Source organism: Dama dama, chromosome 15, assembly GCF_033118175.1.
Source record: "Dama dama isolate Ldn47 chromosome 15, ASM3311817v1, whole genome shotgun sequence".
Lineage (NCBI taxonomy): Eukaryota > Metazoa > Chordata > Mammalia > Artiodactyla > Cervidae > Dama > Dama dama.
In genome coordinates, this window is record NC_083695.1 from 10,831,607 (window position 1) to 10,851,573 (window position 19,967).

General features: G+C 47.6%; 1 protein-coding gene across 2 annotated transcripts in view; it reads right to left on the reverse strand.

Moving 5' to 3' along the window:
* SLC35F3 (solute carrier family 35 member F3) overlaps positions 1–19,967 on the reverse strand; it is a 401,913-nt gene that overhangs the window by 2,742 nt on the left and 379,204 nt on the right. For both annotated transcript variants that reach the window (XM_061162992.1, XM_061162993.1), the window contains 4 exons: positions 16,967–17,186; positions 10,001–10,126; positions 7,216–7,408; positions 5,570–5,659 (listed from right to left, as the gene is read on the reverse strand). In XM_061162992.1, coding sequence (XP_061018975.1) covers positions 5,570–5,659; positions 7,216–7,408; positions 10,001–10,126; positions 16,967–17,186 — 629 coding nt within the window. The remainder of the gene's footprint in view (positions 1–5,569; positions 5,660–7,215; positions 7,409–10,000; positions 10,127–16,966; positions 17,187–19,967) is intronic.

The window sequence follows — 19,967 nt, forward strand, 5'->3', positions numbered from 1 at the left end:
CCCTAGACTGTAACTGTCCAGGCTCCTCTATCCATGGAATCTTCCAGGCAAGAATACTGGGGTGGATTGCCACTTCCTACTCCAGGGGATCTTCCTGACCCAGTGATCGAACCTGTGTTTCTTGCATCTCCTGCATTGGCAGGCGGGTTTTGTTTTTTTTAACCACCAGTGCCACCTGGGAAGCCCTGTATATATACTGGCTGGCTAAAAAGTTCATTCGGGTTTCTCATACGCTGCCCTGGAGAAATCCCAGTGAACTTTCAGCCAATCCAGTATACACCAAAATTAATTGTGGCCACCTCTGGGGTGCCAGGACAATTAAAATGTTATTGCCTTCTTTCCATTCTTGGTGCTTTTCACATTTTAAAAAGATTTTATTTATTTTTATATTTTTGGATGCACCCCACGGCATGTGGGATCCCAGCTCCCCAACCAGGGATTAAACATGTGCCCCCTGCATTGGAAGTATAGAATCTTAACCACTGGACTGCTGGAAGTTCATATTTTTATGTTCTAAGGACCAAACTCAACCTGGTTCTTTGAAGGTAGCAGATACAAACTTTTATTCCATTCCAGGGTATTATTAGCGTGAGGCTCTAATGCCACCTATGTCATCACTGATTATGAACATTTATTAAAGGCCCAAGAAGCTCATTTCTGACTGATGAGGTGAGGGAACAAAATGAGAACAGGATTCACATCAATTCGTACAAACCTGGATCATCATTCTCTTCATAACTAAAGATCAAAAGCATTCCAAAGTTGGTTTTCTTTTCCTTTTTTTGCTTTCTTTTTCTCTTTTCTTAACTAAATCAAACAAAGCAAATTTGGAGGCAGGCCTCCACATAAAATGGTTGTCTGAGGAGGCCTTACAAATAGCTGAGAAAAGAAGAGAAGTGAAAGGCAAAGGAGGAAAGGAAAGATATATCCATCTGAATGCAGAGTTCCAAAGAACAGCAAGGAGAGATAAGAAAGCCTTCCTTAGCATATTTCCAATGCAATTTTTGCATATTTCCAATGCAAAGAAATAGATGAAAACAATAGAATGGGAAACACTAGAGATCTCTTCAAGAAAATTAGAGATACCAAAGGAATATTTCATGCAAAGATGGGCTCAATAAAGGACAGAAATGGTATGGACCTAACAGAAGCAGAAGATATTAAGAAGAGGTGGCAAGAATACACAGAAGAACTATACAAAAAAGATCTTCATGACCCACATAACCACGATGGTGTGATCACTCATCTAGAGCCAGACATCCTGGAATGAGAAATCAAGTGGGCCTTAGGAAGCATCACTATGAACAAAGCTAGTGGAGGTGATGGAATTCCAGCTGAACTATTTCAAATCCTAAAAGTGCTGCACTCAATATGCCAGCAAATTTGGAAAACTCAGTAGTGGCCACAGGACTGGAAAAGGTCAGTTTTCATTCCAATCCCAAAGAAAGGCAATGCCAAAGAATGTTCAAACTACCGTACAATTGCACTCATCTCACAAGCCAGCAAAATAATGCTCAAAATTCTCCAAGCTAGGCTTCAACAGTACATGAACTGACAATTTCCAGATGTTCAAACTGGATTTAGAAAAGGCAGAAGAACAAGAGATCAAATTGTCAACATCCGTTGGATCATAGAAAAAGCAAAAGAATTCCAGAAAAACATCTGCTTTACTAACTACACTGAAGCCTTTGACTGTATGGATCACTGTTGTGGAAAATTCTTAAAGAGATGGGAATACCAGAGTAGCTTACCTTCCTCCTGAGAAATCTGTATGCAGGTCAAGAAGCAACAGTTAGAACTGGACATGGAAAAACAGACTGGTTCCACACAGGAAAAGGAGTACATCAAGGCTGTATACTGTCACCCTGCTTATTTAACTTATATGCTAATAACCTCAGATATGCAGATGACACCACCCTTATGGCAGAAAGTGAAGATGAACTAAAAAGCCTCTTGATGAAAGTGAAAGAGGAGAGTGAAAAAGTTGGCTTAAAGCTCAACATTCAGAAAACTAAGATCATGGCATCTGGTCCCATCACTTCATGGGAAATAGATGGGGAAACAGTGGAAACAGTGTCAGACTTTATTATTTTGGGCTCCAAAATCACTGCAGATGGTGACTGCAGCCATGAAATTAAAAGACGCTTACTCCTTGGGAGGAAAGTTATGACCAACCTAGATAGCATATTAAAAAGCAGAGACATTACTTTGCCAACAAAGGTCCATCTGGTCAAGGCTGTGGTTTTTCCAGTGGTCATGTATGGATGTGAGAGTTGGACTGTGAGGAAGGCTGAGCGCCGAAAAATTGATGCTTTTGAACTGTGGTGTTGGAGATGACTCTTGAGAGTCCCTTGGACTGCAAGGAGATCCAACCAGTCCATCCTGAAGGAGATCAGTCCTGAATGTTCATTGGAAGGACTGATGCTGAAGCTGAAACTCCCAATACTTTGTCCACCTCATGTGAAGAACTGACTCACTGGAAAGGACCCTGATGCTGGGAGGGATTGGGGGTGGGAGAAGAAGGGGACGACAGAGGATGAGATGGCTGGATGGCATCACTGACTTGATGGGCATGAGTTTGAGTGGACTCTGGGAGTTGGTGATAGACAGGGAGGCCTGGCGTGCTGCAATTCATGGGGTCGCAAAGAGTTGGACACGACTGAGGGACTGAACTGAACTGAAGTACATCATGCAAAATGCTGGGCTGGATGAAGCACAAGCTTTAATCAAGATTGCTGGGAGAAATATCAATAATTTCAGATATGTGGTGACACCACCCTTATGGCAGAAAGCAAAGAGCCTCTTGATGAAAGTGAAAGAGAAGAGTGAAAAAAGCTGGTTTAAAACTCAACATTCAAAAAACTAAGATCATGGCATCTGGTCCCATCACTTCATGGCAAATAGATGGGGAAACAGTGGAAACAGTGAGAGAGTTTATTTTCTTGGGCTCCAAAATCACTGCAGATGGTGACTGCAGTCATGAAATTAAACGACACTTGCTCCTTGACAACCTAGGAGCTCTGATCAACCTAGATTGCATATTAAAAAGCAGAGACATTACTTTGCCAACAAAGGTCCATCTGGTCAAAGCTATCATTTTTCTGGTAGTCATGTATGGATGTGAGAGTTGGACCATAAAGAAAGCTGAGCATAAATAAGAATTGATGCTTCTGAACTGCAGTGTTGGAGAAGACTCTTGAGAATCCCTTGAACTGCAAGGAGATCCAACCAGTCCATCCTAAAGGAAATTAGTTCTGAATATTCATTGGAAGGACTTATGCTGAAGCTGAAGCTCCAATACTTTGGCCACCCGATGCAAAGAACTGACTCCGTGGAAAAGACACTGATGCGGGGAAAGATTGAAGGCAGGAGGAGAAGGGGACGACAGAGGATGAGATGGTTGGATGGCATCACTGACTCGATGGACATGAGTTTGAGTAAACTCCAGGAGTTGGTGATGGACAGGGAGGCCTGGAGTGCTGTAGTCCATGGGGTCACCAAGGGTCAGATACGACTGAGTGACTGAACTGAACTCCACACAAGGAAGAATCAGATTGTTTTTTTGAAAAACTCAGTCTGTGAAAGAGTTTTTTCTGACTTACACGTGCAGCTTTTGAAGCCTGCCGTGCTGTCCCTCTCTCTGCATCCCCCACCCCGCCTGTCTGCCACATGAGGGGGCTGCTCTGTCATCTCCCTTCCTGTTCCTCCAGTCCTCTTGCCCACCCCCACCCCCGCCCCCGCTTCTTCCTGCGCCTCTCACCTCCATCTAGAGGGTGGGCAGAAAGGTAAAAGGTTAAACTGAGAAATACATTTTGTTAGCAGTTCTTTTGTGGAATTAAAGCACCTCTTCTATCTCCCTCTAATTCAGAAACACTTCAATTTTTAATACTGGCTGAACAGCCTGTTAATTTACAAATGAAAGAAAGTGAAAGTGTTAGTTGCTCAGTTGTGTCCGACTCCTTGCAACCGCATGGACTGTAGCCCACTAGTCTCCTCTGTCTATAGAATTCTCCAGGCAAGAATACTGGAGTGGATTGCCACTTCCTTCTCCAGAGGATCTTCCTGACCCAGGGATCAAACCCCGGTCTCCTGCATGGCAGGCGGATTCTTTACAGCGAGCCACCAGAGCCAGTCAGCCAGTCCCACGAGCTATGCTAGAGAGAGCGTCAGAAAGCCCCGCAAGGGCTCTGCTCGGACGGTCGGAGGACCACCGACTCCTCTGCTCCTCCTCCCCTGGAGAACTGATTGCCATTGCTTCCTCTGATACACTGCTGACCCTCTTAAAGTGCAGGTGAGTAGCAGAGAATTCCGATTAACCTCTCACACACTGGCTGTATGATACAGTCCAAGTAGCTTCTATACAAGGGTCACCTGGAATATGCCTCCTTGAAATAAGAATGCTCTGATGCACTAAGATGCATTGGGGGTATGTTGATGAGTTATTTTTCTGAAGTCTGTGGTGCGTGGACACAGACAGGCTGGACCACTTTTCCACCAGTTCTCCAGTTGCTTAGGGGCTTCCTGCCTTTGGAAGTTCTGCCTCATAAATCATTTCGTGTGGTCCTCCTATCAACCAAGGTGATGACTCGGGGACAACCTTCATTTTTAGGGGATAAGTAAGGGCCCAGAGAGGTTATGAGGGCGGCCTGGTCACCCTCCCTCTGGGCAGGCGCTGGGCCCAAGGAGTCTGGGACCAGGGTAAGGTGCATGTAGATTGTGCAGAATGCGACACAAGGGAGACCTCTGGAAGTTGACTGTGGTTTTACCTATGCTTCCAGGCTTCTTATCACCAGACTGAGCAGGATATGGGGTTGCCACTCCCTGGGAGCCTAGTCCTCTAATGGCCCAGAAGTGGGCAGGTCGGGAGATGGCTTTGGTAGGAGCTGTACCAAGGTCAAAGGGGTGAGTGCTCTGGGAAGTGACTCACAGACAGATTCTACAGGGAGGTCGAGTAGGAGTCAGGGAGATTCTGGAAGGAAAACCCAGAGTTCATAGCAGCATGAGCCAGGAGAAGGAGGCAGGTGAGGGGCAGGTGATGGCACGCTTTAGAAGAGCTGCCGACCGAGTGTGCTGGTGAGTCCCCAGTGGAACACAGAGCGGGGTCCTAAGCAGCTGGATGGGGGCTCTCTTCTGGGACTCCGGGAGCAATGTCTACACTTCTGTAGCTGTGGACGTGTCTCCATCTCATGCCTGCCATACCCTGAGCTAATATTCTGGTTTAGAAAGCTGCTTATGAAAACTAAAAAACTTTCTTCTGCTACTTATTCGTCTCTACTTATTAATAAACTTAATGATATTCATCTCTGATCTCCACACTAGCTCAAATAAAGATGATTTTAGACTTTCTGTACCTTGGTGTTATATGTGAAAATCAATCCACTCTGAAGAAAATACTGCATGTGTCATAAATGTCAACATTTTACCCAAGTGGTTTCTTTCTATACAGGAGGTTAAACCTGTACACTGTACGAGCAAGCAAGAATATATGTGAGTATGTGTGTGCACGTGTGTGTGTGTGTGTGTGTGTGTGTGTGTGTCTACAAACATACAGAAAGCCACAGAAGTTTACCTGCATTCACAGGTACGCTGAGGACGATTCCAAGAGACATCAGAGTAGGATATGTAACAGCAATTCCAAAGTTTAATACAATATTGAATGCTGAAATAAAGAATAAAAAGATAGGTGTTATGCATGCCCAGCCCTGATTTTCCATCCTCTATGGCCTATCCCACCCCAGCTTCTCTGAGGAGGCTGGAGTCTAGGTGTCTTGCTCTTTATTCTGACTCAGGGGATTTGGGTTCCTGCAAGGACTCCAGGACTGGGGATTAGGGCCAAACATCCTGACTACTCAGGTCTCTTCTCTCGCCTGAGTTCTGAAGAAGAAGAAAGAAATTTTAAAAAGCTAACCAGTGAGAAGGCACTAGAAAAGAGGATGGGGCCATCCTACTTACTTGACTAACTTTGCTTTTTTCTGCTGCTGGCAGTGATTCTGGGATGACTATGATCAGGAGCTTTGGGATGCACATTTTAGGTAGAAATGGTGAGGGTGAGGGTCCTGCTTGGATGCTTCCCTTATAGCAATTACTGGTGATGAGGACGATGATGTTGATGAAGTAATGGTGATGATGACACTAATATAATATTTACTGAACTAGCAGGTAGTGTTCTAAGAGCTCTGTGTGGACTGTTAACCAAGTCCAAGCTTGCACCGCTTGCTGCATGACAGGCCAATAATTGAAAGGTCAGTTGCTGGAGCAAGAAATGACAACTTTATTCATAAAGCTGGCAAACCGAGAAGATGGTGAGTTCACGTCCCAAAGAACTATCTAGTCTGGGTTAGAATTCAGGCTCCTTTTATGCTAAAAGGGGAAGAGTAGAGTCAAACACTTCCTGGTTCCCATCAGTCTCCAGAAAGGATGTGTTAATTTCTTTTTCTCTACAGTCATTCACAAGCGGGTCTAGTCAGGTTATTTCCTGTGAGCTAAACAAAGGTATTTTAGCTTAATGCACATTACTTGGGGAGCATTATGTATAATTTAAGCTTGTAGGCATCATCCTTTTAGTGATAAACTTGTAATAGAATACAAAAGTTTCTTCCCTATTATAGTATTAATCTACCAACTTCTAACCAGCCCTATATTCAATGGAAGGACTGATGCTGAAGCTGAAGCCAATACTTTGGCCACCGGATGTGGAGAACCAACTCATTGGAAAAGACCCTGATTCTGGGAAGGATGGAGGGCAGGAGAAGAGGGGGGCGACAGAGGATGAGATGGTTGGATGGCATCACTAACTCAATGGACATGAGTTTGAACAAACTCAGGGAGATAGTGAAGGACAGGGAAGGCTGGCGTGCTGCAGTCCATGGGGCTGCAAAGAGCTGGACATGACTTGGTGACTGAACAACAGGAATAACCAACCCTATAAGTAATGCACTATTATTACCCTTAGCCACTAGTTCACTGCTCAGAGCCGCCATGACCATGGTTACTACCACAGCGACCATAGTCCTGGAATCAGAACTAGTGTCATCATTACAAAGTCTTTCCTTTTTGCGACACAATGACCTAGAAAACCACGAAGAACTTAAGGATAATAATAGACTTGCTTTTTTTACTTCTTCAGGGCATGAGTTTCCATGCCCTGGAGCTTTCCGGATCCCATTTTGTCAGTCCCTGCTTTCCGGGGATTCTGGCAGGGTAGTCGCCACTTACTCAATAAGAGGACTGAAAATCCACAAAGGTTTCCCCATGGAATGTCATCAAAAGAGCTCCAGTATTCCACTTTGGTAAAGTAGAGGATGACAGGAATACAGGTGATGAAGAGGATGTTAAACACACCCAGAATGGAAAGAAATAAGGCGGCTTCTCCAAACTTGGCACTGCCCAGGAGGAGCTTGAACAGGACCTGCCGGAGAGAGCAGAGGAGGGGGGCGGGGTGACAGTCTGCCTCGGACTCCAACTTGCCACGGAGAAGCGAGTGCACTTGGTAAGCTGGGGCTGGACCACGGGGCCGACAGCCACGTGATGGTAGATTCCACCTCGCGTGGCCTTCAGTGAGGGGCAGCAGTGTTCCTCCATGCTCAGCAGTGTGGCGATGGAGAGTTACTCCTCGGGTACACAGAGAGCATTTTCAGGAATCATGGGTTTTCACATCACACTTGATTCCTCTGTGCTGTATCCATGACACCACATCGCAGCCTCATGGCATTGAAGATGAGAAAGCCACATAAATTAGAAGTCACTTAAATTAGAAGTATCTGCCATGATTGCATGGGTTTCCAAGTGGTGCTAGTGGTAAAGAATCCGCCTCCCATGCAGGAGACCTAAGAGATCCGGGTTTGATCCCTGGGCTGGGAAGACCCCCAGGAGGAGGGCATGGCAACCCACTCCAGTATTCATGCCTGGAGAATCCCCGTGGACAGAGAAGCCTGGAGGGCTACGTTCCATAGGGTTGCAAAGAGTCAGACTTGATTGACGTGACTTATCACGCACGCAAGCCATGATTACACATTCCTTTCGGGGACCCCTAACATTCATCCCTGAACAGTTTGAAAACCACTGCCCCACCCTCAAAAAAGGGATCTGGCTACAAAGACATTTCCTATAAACCAAATGGAGAGGTTTTACAACACTCACAGCTTACCTCTGTTCCAGTCCACCACCCCCATTCCAGACATGGCATGGGCTTTTAGTGGAACACTCCCGATGGGTTTCTTGCCCCTGTTTGTACACATCTCAGATGCATGAAAAGCCAGGAAAGGGACAAAGGCGGCTGGAGAAGCCAGGAAGCTGAGCTCCCAGAGGAAGCAGGCCCCCGTCCAGCCTCCGTGTTTACTACATTGTTCAGTTACAGAACTGATGGTCCAATTTCAGCCTCTGCTGTGTTCCTCCTTCTTCCTCTTCCAGTCATTTCACATCTCTTTGGGGTATCTCTGGACATTTCTGGGCAGGAAGCATGCAAAGGGAAATGAAGTCAAGTCCTTTTATCCTTCTGCCCACCAGCTTCTCTGGATAAAGACCAGCCAGTGGAGGAGTTGGAAATGTAAGTCTAAATCAGAATATTTGTATTCGCGGTGGACGGAGTATCTATCCACTCTGCTTCCCATTAGCATGCAGCTCATTGATGAGAGCAGAGTATTTTAAGTATTTTCTGTATTCGGACAGTGGCTCTGGAGCCACGAATGGGGCTAGATTATCACATCCTCTGGGTGAGATGTATTCCTCATGGGCTGTGTTTCGCTCTCTGAGGGCAAAGGGCAGGGAGCTGATGAAGGATAAGAAGGTACAGTTGGGATTTCCCTGGTGGTCCAGTGGTTAAGACTCCGAGCTTCCAATGCAGGGAGTGCAAGTTTGATCCCTGGTCAGGGAACTAAAATATCACCAGCCTCAGGCCAAGGCCAAAACAAAATGTACAGTTATTTCATTTTACAAATGCACAAATGTGTTCCTCCCCATGCTGGAAAAGTTCCTTTTCTTAGAACTTTCTACAGTCATTTATTTTCTCTATCTGACTGTCTGGATCCACAAAGGGCCATTAAGTCTCAAAGCTAAAATGTAATTTTTCATTGAATCCTCCAGGTCAGTTTCCCAACATGGAGACCAGAAAATATTTGCATTCTTGACTAGGGATCCGAAGAGAAGGGGAAGCAAAGAGGGAGAGCAGTTGAGAGGTGTGATGGAGCAGAGAGGATGAGAGATAAGTGTGGGGGAAAAAATTGTCTTCTCTAGACATGCAGTTGGCACACAAACACCTCCAATGGTTCCCAGCATTTTGTCAAAAATATTTTATAATTCCAAATGATAATAATTGTGTTTTTACTTATTCACTCTAAAGCAATACTTGAAATGCACATGGATTAATGTTGAGTCCTGGTGGCCTCAAAAACCATGTGATAAAAGATTTCAAAGCTGCAGGAGATATTCCAATTTTCATGTCCAATCTGATGGTAAATTATCTGACCAAACACAGAAGCAGGCAGTTAAGGCCCCTGATCCTTCTCTGTGCCTGGGTGCTAAGTCTCCTCAGTCCTGTTGGACTCTTTGCGACCCCATGGCCTGTAGCCCGCCAGGCTCCTCTGTCCATGGGATTCTCCAGGCAAGAATACTGGAGTGGATTGCTACACCCTCCTCCAGGGGATCTTCCCCGCCCAGGGATCAAACCCACGTCTCTCATATCTCCTGCATTGGCAGGCTGGTTCTTCCTCACTAGTGTCACCTGGGAAGCCCAATCCTCCCTTGTCTGGCCAAACAAGTCAGTCACTCATCGAACTCAGTTGATCCACCTATCCTTCCACCCCTTTTATCCCAAATGCTGCAAATGTATGGCCATCGATGGAAGGGTCTGGAAAGCCAGCACCAAGAGCTGCTGCATGTCTCCGCACCGCGAGGCTCGGGGTGCCGGGTGCGCATGCTCAAGCACCAGCTTGATCCAAGCTTCCCTCAAAGCATCCAGCCGGCCAGGCCAGGAAGAGCCAGCGAGCCCGCTCCCCGCGCCTACCTTGTAGAGAGCGGACATGGATGCCGAGCCCACCACTAGGGCTATGCCGATGACGGAGTGGCTGTGGAAGCCATCCGCGTAGGTCATCATCACGATCCCAGCGATGGCGAGGATGGCAGCCACGATCTGGACGGAAGGAAGACACGTGGTCAGAGCAGCGGCGGGGAGTCGGAGGGGCCCCCACGTGCCGACAGGGGTAGGAATGTCTGCGAGGGTGCCGCGGAGGGCGGCAGGGCGCCTTTTCAGTCCTTCGGAGACCACGCAAAGGCTGCTCTCCTGTCTGGATATTTGTCCCTGCTTGGAAGGGGGCACTCGGCAAAGCCTGGCGTGACCCGAGGACCGGGAGTGCTTGACGGCAAGGAGCAGAGCCGCGGCTTGGCGTCATGTCGGGGGAGGGCCGGCCATGTGATTCCTGGGGCCGCCAGACGGGGTGGTCACAGTCGCAAGGCCAGGTTCTTCGGTCATGACTAAGGCCTGTTCTTCCCAACTTTCCGGAGGTGCCTCTCAGGGTCCTGCTTCTGTGTATTTCACATCTCAACACAGAGTGACCAGGACCACGGATCATGGCCCTCCTTTACACCCCAGTGGTAGAACCTTCTGGAAAGGCATGTGTCACTGGCCCATCAGGGCTACATACAGTGTCTTAACCCTGGCCCTGCAGTTCCTTTCCTCAGCTACTGGAAGGCCCACCACTCCAGCCCCCGGCTCCCACCCTTGCCCCCGCCCCCAGCCCTGTTCTCCTCCAAACTCCTCAGGAGGAATAAGGGCTCCAGGGATCTTTACACATTCCTGTTGTGCAAAATCAAATCGTCAGAGTGCACAGGAGAGAAACTTACTCAGGATAACATTTCCTAAAGGAGAAATGCTTTAGCACTAAGGACCTGTTCTAACCAGAGGTGGTCTTGGAGCTACAGAAAGGTCGCTGGGCGGCAAGTGGGGAGGGGCTGCTGGAGGCAGAACAAACGTGGGCGGTGCAAGTTCTGACGACTGGATTTACGGGAGTTTTCTTACAGACTGTTCAAATGACCTCTGGTCTCTGCAAAAATATCCAGTGGCTAACATTTACTGAGTGATCAGGGGATAAGTGTTTTCTGTGTACTTTCTCATTTAATCCTCAGACTAGGTGGATATTGCTATTTATTTCATTTTATAGACATGGGCACTTAAGCTCAGCAATGTGCTGAAAGTCATAGAGCTGGGATACACATTTCAGGTTTAACTGCAAAGGCAGTGTTTCTATATATAAATAGAAAGTAGGACTCACCTCTGAAGCCATTGCCATTTCTACTCTGACATCTGAAGTGAGGTTTCCTGCAGGGTTGAGCCATGCTGTGTTTAGGTTAGTGAAAGGCCCTGTGTCAGGGCTCAGCGGTTGGAGCGGTCGTGCATTCCTCAGGCAGTATGAAGACACACCCGCCTTCACACGGGCCCTTGAGCGAGCAGGGGGTCATCCTTCCTTGGGGAAGTGCTAGGCCTGCTGTGTCTACCAGCCCTTTCTGGTTTGGTGCTTCCCTTTTATCACTCATCATCACGTAAGGCATGTATTTTATATTCAAATGCTACATGGACTGTGCATGGCTCTTCATTAAGAGAGAAGAGGTACAAGAACAGTCAGGGACCTTCCCCTCCAGGAGAACAGGGATAAGTGCAAAAGCAGGTGGGGCAAGGGGTGTGGGCTCTGCTCCAGAGGGCCTGAACAGTAGGAAAATGCAGTACGGGGCAGTAGGACCTGGCTAGGCAGCTGGGTAAACAGAGAGAGAACTAACTAGAAAAAGAAGGAAATGGGGGTGGGGGGACGGGGAAGAACACAACTCCACCCCAGGTGATGTGGCACATCTCCAAAGGCACCTGAGTCTTTCCAAACATAAGGATGAATTTTCAGGAAGTGAAGGAGAACCAGGGTTATTCTTCCCTGAAGATTTAGAGGGCAGATTTTGGACCTCCTCGCTCTCCTTTCTCTATTAATCAAATCATAAAGAGCTAAAAGCTTCCATCTGAGCTGTCCTGTGCAGAAGAGCTGAGGGAAGGGGCAAGAAATAGAGAGTGTAGGTGGCCACTGGCTTCCCGGCCAACATTTGCCAAGTCCAGACCAGCGAGTTCATTCTGCCAGATGGCACTGGGGACCGTGCTCACCCCCCAGCTGCTCACATCCAGGGTATCTCCTCTTGGAGGTCCCCTCCATGAGTCTCAGGTTTAAGCAACTCTATTTCAGGGCATACTGTCTGGGCGTCGGCAGCTCCCTGGGACCCCTGACCCTGAACCTGGACCCTGACCTCCATGCCAGAGGGGAAGCCGGTGGTTTTCCTTGCATCTGATATCCCTGAAAGCAGAGCAGAGTTGAAAAATACCCTACGGATCTTGGGGGAAGACCTGAGCATCCTTCCCCAAGCCTGAAATTCCTTTGATGATGCCAGATTTCTTTAAAAAATAAGTGCGGAGTTCACACTTTATACTCTAAAATATCTGGTTTTTGGTTTACACCTGGAAATGTTCCCCAGCCTATTTCCTGTTGTAAGAGGAACTCTCCAGTACGGCTGGTCCTGTGTGTTCTGTAGTTTCACATAGTCCTCATCTTCTAGATCCCAGCCTCCCTGGGGGAGAATGCTGAGTCTCAGGATGGAATGAAGTGGATTTCCCTACTTCCCCTCACCCCTGCTTTCTCACCCTTTCCTGTTGCATCCCCAGGGTATCCCACTGAACAAAGACGTGGGGATCCAGACAAATGGCTGACAGTGGCCTGAGACCAAGAGGAGGGGAGCCGCCATCTCTACTCTGACTGGGAAAAATGAGCTGGAGAAGAGGAAGAAGCGTGGACGTGGGAGACCCTGAGGCCAGCATGTTACCATTTAACCTCTTGATGATGGTCTTGCCTGTGTGGTTATGGCCTGCCCCACCCCCGGGGCTCTGGATCCAGGCTCCAGCAACTCACTGACACACCCGTACCCCCCACGGCCACACCGCTCCCCATCAGACACCAGGCCGAGAGGAGAGGGGCACCACGGAAGGGACGAGGCAGGTGCAGCCCTTGGTGAGTCTGCACGCCTCTCAGACCAGCACTGCTTCCCGCTCCTGCTAGAGGTGCGATGGGCTGCATGCCCTCTGCCAAGCAGAGCCTCGTTTGTGATGGGCTTTAGATTTGTACAGTTTGGAGAAGTTAAAAAAAGGGAAAGGACAGGCTGATTTTTACGGGTATTTCCCTCAGCCCTTCCCCTCCCAAGTCCTGCACTGCCCTCACTGATGCCAAGAGAGTCTGGAGGAATTAGCAGATGCTCTAGCTCACCCCGCTTGTTTCAGAGGCTGGAAAGGCGTCTGGGCCATGAGCCCCCCACCCCACGCTCCCCTACACTCCGTGCCCTTCCCCAGGCTGTGCTCATGTGGCGGGGGACAGCCTCCCAAACAGAAGGTGGAGTCGAGGTCAGCACTGGGGGTTACCGTTCAGGGGTTGCACTGCACCAAAGGCTGCAAGTGGGTTAATTATGGAAAACATCAGCTGGGCTCAGACTGAGATGGGACCTGCTCTTGCAAAAGGTCCAGGCTCCCCAGGACCGTGCTGCTGGGGTTTGAGCCCACTCGGATGGTCTCTTAGCTGCCCTCCTTGCTGCTTCTCCAGTCCTCCTGGTTTGCACGCTTTAGCTGGAGTGGGTGGTTCTGAACAGCTGAGAATGCCATCTGCCCTTTCCTTTGAGATGTGGACTGGGGGTGGCATGGCCTTTATCCAGCTGCTGACCACAGCTGGGTGGGCTCTGGCTTAGGAGGGGCCATCTCTCCTATCTCCAGAATTCTGCTTGCTCTCATTCTCCCCCTGCTTTTGCTGCACCCAACTGCCTTCCTAAGTGTCGGTCAGCCTCTGACACTATCACCCAAAGAACTGGGCTGGTCCATCAAACCCCTCTACTTGAGAAGGAATGAGAAGCATAACAACAGTGAAAGAAGAAAACATTTATGGGGTTTCATGTGTCAGGCATGCATCACTTTATTTCACTCTTACAACTATTCCTCAAGATGAGTACTAACGTTCTATTTTATTTTTTGGCCTCACCCCATGCATGTGGGTTCCTAGTACCCTGACCAGGGATTGAACTTGTGCCCCCTGCATTGGAAGGGTGGAGTCTTAACCACCAGACTGCCAAGGAAGTTGCCAACAACTGTATTTTAAAATGAGGTCATTAAGGCTCAGAGACGTTAAGTAACTAACTTAACATTCAACAGCTTATGAGAGTGGACCGAAACCCTTGTCCCTCAGCTCTAGGATATAGCATTTCCTTGTTGCGTTATGAGCCCTGAGCCTGGAGAGCCAGGACATATGTGAAGAGCATATCCAAGCGCAGAATCAAGGGGTGACCTGCGGGCCAGCTTGGGCTCCTCTCAAACACTAGCCTCTGATGCCACGTGTGGCCACAACCTCCCCAGCATTTGAAGATAAACATTTGCTCTTCCTGCTCTGTCCACCTGACCCAGACCTGCTACTCTTTTCCAGGAACCACAACTCTTGTGATTTGAGTCACTGCCTTAATAATGCAGGCCCTCTATGTCGCCTTCTCCATAAGCATCCGTTCTCTATGTCTGGGCGACTCTCAGGCCAGTGTGCTCAGCCATCAGGATGGAAATGAGTGTCAGTTCCCTTCAGTCTCTGGCGATGACCCAGCAGGAGGAGGTGGTCAGCTAACCTAGCAGTCCGAGAGAAGTCTCAGAGAAGCGTGCGTGTTAGGCCTCATCCTGGACTCAAATCTCCACCTGCTTCCCCAGGGTGACCTCTGTCACTCTGCCCACCTGCTGGCATCTTACATATTTTTTTCAAGCTCTCTGAACTCCTGAAGATGAGAAGAGGGTGCCCCACCTTGACTTGGAGTGGGACGATCCTAGAGGACACGTCACTTACTCCTAGGAGAGGTGATGATTATCAGAGAGACTTAGAACTGTGTGGTGCTTTACAGGTTACTAAATTCCATCCCTAGCACTGGCTCCCGGGTCTTAATTTCAGTGTTGGCCTCGTGCTGAAGGCCTCGAGATGAAAATCTGTTCAGTCTGCAGTGGTCAGTGCAGACCGAGCAAGTGGCCAGGATGGTGGGACCGAACCACAACTCAGGGATGTGAGGGGGATCTTGCATAGCAATGAGATAAAGATCTGGGTGTGTCACTCTGCTCTCTGTGAGTCAGTATTTTCACACCTCCTTCTCTTAACCTCAAAAACTTTTTCTTCTGAACGATGCACAATGAACCTTGAAGCATCTTTCCTCAGTAATGTTCTCATCTGGAATCTGCTTTGGACTTTTAGAGTCATGCCCCAAGAGTGCTCTGCCATGCATTTTCTTGGCTCTTGGCATCAAAAGAAAGCCACCCATGGGCCCCAGGACATCTGAGCCTTCAGTATCCAGTCGGGCAGGCTATCGGACAGATTGCTGCTGGCTGTACCTCTTGTGGAGATGTATTCTATAGTTTATTTGCTCAAAGCTTTTCTGGGTGGTGGCACAGTGAGCTGAGTTCTTATTCCAAAATTAACACGAAGCCTCAAAACAAATTTTCCCCCTACTGCAAGCTAAAAATACAACCCAGCAGCTGACTCACGTCCCCACTGCTGTTTGAGTAACTAGGTGGGCGTGAAGCCACCATGAAGGTGATGTCATTGTTCCCAGGACAGTGAGCCAAGGACACAAGTAGAGAGCCTGGAATCTGCCCCTTTGCTGAGTGCCAGCGGGGCTCCCTCTAACGGGACTGCTGTCCAAAAGGACTCTTGGCTGCCCGGCCTTCCTACATATTCTGAGGGTGCAGGGAGTAAGTGATGCATTCTGACTAGCGGAGAGCTAGCCTCGTCAATCCTTTCTGTCCCTGTCTGTGACCGTGATGGTGGGGCAGTGGTAGCTCCCGGCCACCAGAGGGCGACAAGCGGAAGGCACCAGGACTCCGTCCCAAGGCCTGCTCAGTTCCTCAGTCGTGTCGGACTCCGCCACCCCACGCACTGTAGCCTGCCAGGCTCCTCCACCATGGAATTGTCCAGACAAGAATACTGGAGTGGGTTGCCATTTTCCAAGGCTAAATGTCACCTATTCCCTTCATCCTGGGTGGACTCCTCTATCTGTAGGCTCATGTTTGATAGCACATTTATCATATTTCATGTAATTGTTCTAAAATATGACTAGCTAAATTTGACTCTATTTTAAGGGAATTTACTCAGTCTCAGAGGTGACAACGAGAGGTAATTCAAGGGGTATCATTTCATTCTCCCTTCCTCTGGGGTTGAAGGAAGTGAAACTGTCCCTCCAAAATTTGAACTAAGCTTAAGTGCATCTTAAGTGTGTTCAGAATTTGAACTGGGCTTCCCTGGTGGCTCAGTTGGTAAAGAATCCACCTGCAAAGGCGGGGACCTGGGTTCGATCCCTGGGTGGGGAAGATCCCCTGGAGGAGGGCATGGCAACCCATTCCAGTATCCTTGCCTGGAGAATCCCCATGGAGAGAGTCCATGGAGTCACAAAGAGTCAGACACGACTAAGCGACTTTCACTTTCTAAGTGTGTCTGGCCCACCTGAGCACTGAAAACACCGCCCAGATAAATGGCCCACCAAGAGGGCATGTCCATGTGGATGAGGACATTTAGTGTTAGATATCAGTGTTATGGCAGTGTTAGCTGAGGGCTCTGGGCTGCGGGGACTGTGAGAGGCAGGCTGAATACATCACCCCTTCCCTAATGGGGGACCCCAACCGGCACACACTTTAGGGAATGCTTGTTGAAATGCTTGAAATGAAAGGTGCTTTAATGAACGCTTGTCTAGAATGGTTCGCAAGCAATAAGGTTTGCAAGGCACCCCAGGAGCCTGGCCTTCGGCTGGGCTCCTTTTCTGCTGCAAATCAGAAGGAGAGTGGCGAGCAGCTTAGGCTGAACAGTCCAGCACATGGGGTTAAGCAAGCCGATGGGCAGGTTTTGGCTGGCATGACTGAGTGAGGGAGGAAGACAGAGAATAAGGAACTTACCCTCACTCCCATGAACCTGTCCCTGAGAACGATCCATGAGAGCAAGAACACAAAAGCTTTGTTGCAGCAGAACAATACGGAGACATCCGTAGTGTTTATTTTCTTTATTGCATGTAAGTACAGGTAGTTTGTGAGTGTCCAAAGAACACCAAAGGGTGCTGCCTTGGTAAAAAACACCTTCAAAGTCAAGCCATTGTCTCCAAAAAATCGACAGCATTCCCTAAAACAAGGAAAGAGAGGCAGTGTTATTATATTCTTGGGTTGAGACAGATCATTTTTATCCCCCTCTACCCAGTTTTTTTTTGTTTGTTTGTTTTTAGCAGATGCAGGAAGGAGTGGAGTTCTTTTATTTATTATTATATTTTAGCAACGTCTTTCTACCAAAGCCCTTCAAACTAGTCCACTGAAGAAAGCATTGCACAAGGCTCCCAGCACAAGGATTGGCCACTGTGGATTATTCCTTTGGTCCATGTTGGGTATGAAATGGTTGGTTTCGGAGAAGGTCATGGTGGGGCCACTTGATCTGAAGAAGCCCCAGTTCCACGGTGATCACCTAAGGGATTCTGCTACTTGGTTAGGAAAAGAAGGAAGTCTCTAGATCAGGAAGTCGCTAGGCCTTTCTTTTCAGGGGCCTGGACACTCAAAGAGAACTCCCCAAAACATATTTTTTTAAAATTTGCCTCCAAATGAAGTTGTCTCTGGGATCAGGCAGTGGCATTCATTTCTTGGGCACATCTAATACATTTTGACTATTTTATCATCAATGGTGTTAACTGTACATTTTCTCCATGAGGGCCTTTTTAGTTGGTCATTTCACATGTGGAAGGTCCTGTCCCCACGTCATCTGAAAGGTGATCACAAGAAGGATAAGCAAATCCAAGAGCTCAGTGCCTTAAGGGAGACGGAGATGAGGAAACACCTGGAGACAAACGTTTTCCAACATCACCTTTCCAGAATCTAGGGGAAGGATCACTGGTATTTGAAAAACTGCTTGAGAAAAAGAAAGCCAACCTTGCTCAGGCAGAAGAGGATGGACGGGAGGAGGAGGGGGGCAGACGGTGTGGACAGAGGACTAAGTGGCTGGCTCTGCAGACAGCTGCCCGCTGCCTGCTGCCCTGCCCAGGAGCAGAAAACATCATTCTGCCGGGCTGGATGAGCCAGGCCAAGGAGAGGGATGTGTGAGGACATGCTGCCATAGCCATCACTGCCCAAGCTCACAGCAGGGCCCACTGTGGCCCAGATACCAGCAAGTGAGGATGGGAGTCAGGGCAAGAAAAGATGGAACTAGAACAAGTCAAATACACTAAGGTGGAGAACAGCCACAGCCCAAGCCACCTATTAATAACATGAAAATGCCACAATCAAGGAGAAAAATGAAAACAAGAGTCAGAGAGGATTGGATGCAATTGTAAATTTAATTTGATTGTTCTTTCCATCAATCTAAAATGCAACTCGCCTTTGTTCATTACATCCACAGAAGAAACGGAAAACTCATCACTGTTTGCTGAACTCTGTGCTGCTTCTAAACCAGCAACAGGTAAAACGGTCAAATCACTAAATTGACTAAGAAACTGATTCAACTGAATTGACTCCATTTTGGCTTTCTATGAACGGAGCTTTCATCTAACTGACATGATATTTGTGTTTGCCCTATAATTTTCACACAATAGTTCAGTTACACTTTCCATGCATTTTTCTCCAGCCCCTATTTGCAAGTCTTCCTTCTTTCCAGAGAATAGCAAGGAAAGATAAGAAGGCCTTCTTCAATGAACAGTGCAAAGAAATAGAAGAAAACAACGGAATGGGAAAGACTAGAGATCTCTTCAAGAAAATCAGAGATACCAAGGGAATATTCCATGCAAGAATGGGCTCGATAAAGGACAGAAATGGTATGGACCTAACAGAGGCAGAAGAGGTTAAGAAGAGATGGCAAGAATACACAGAACTATACAAAAAAAGATCTTAATAACCCAGAGAGCTATGATGGTGTGGTCACTCACCTAGCGCCAGCCAGACATTCTGGAGTTCAAAGTCAAGTGGGCCTTAGGAAACATTACTACAGACAAAGCTAGTGGAGGTGATGGTAATTCCAGCTGAGCTATTTCAAATCCTGAAAGATGATGCTGTTAAAGTCCTGCACTCAATATTCCAGCAAATTTGGAAAACTAAGCACTGACCACAGGACTGGAAAAAGTCAGCTTTCATTCCAATTCCAAAGAAAGGCAGTGCCAAAGAATGTTCAAACTACTGGGCAATTGTGCTTATTTCACATGCTAGTAAGGTTATGCTCAAAATACTTCAAACTAGCCTTCAGCAGAACATGAAAAGAGAACTTCCATATGTACAAACTGGGTTTATAAAAAGCAGAGAAACCAGAGATCAAATTGACAACATCCATTAGATTACAGAGAAAGCAAGGGAATTCCAGAAAAACATCTACTTCTACTCCATTGACTACACTAAAGCCTTTGACTGTGTGGATCATAATCAACTGTGGAAAATTTTTAAAGAGATGGGAATACCAGACCACCTTACCTGTCTCTTGAAAAACCTGTATGCAGGTCAAGAAGCAACAATTAGAACCAGACATGGAACAACAGACTGGTTCCAAATTGGGAAAGGAGTACGTTGAGGCTGTATATTATCATCCTATTTATTTAACTTAAATGCAGAGTACATCATGTGAAATGCTGGGCTGGATTGAATCACAAGCTGGAATCAAGATTGCTGGGAGAAATATCAAAAACTTCAGATATGCAGATGACACCATCCTTATGGCAGAAAGTGAACAGGAACTAAAGAGCCTCTTGAAGAGGGTGAAAGAGGAGAGTTAAAAAGCTGGCTTAAAACTCAAACATTCCAAAAACTAAGACCATGGCATCCAGTCCCATCACTTCATGAAAAATAAAAGGGGGAAAAGTGGAAGCAGTGAGAGACTTTATTTTCTTGGGCTCCAAAATCACTGCAGACGGTGACTGCAGCCATGAAATTAAAAGACCTC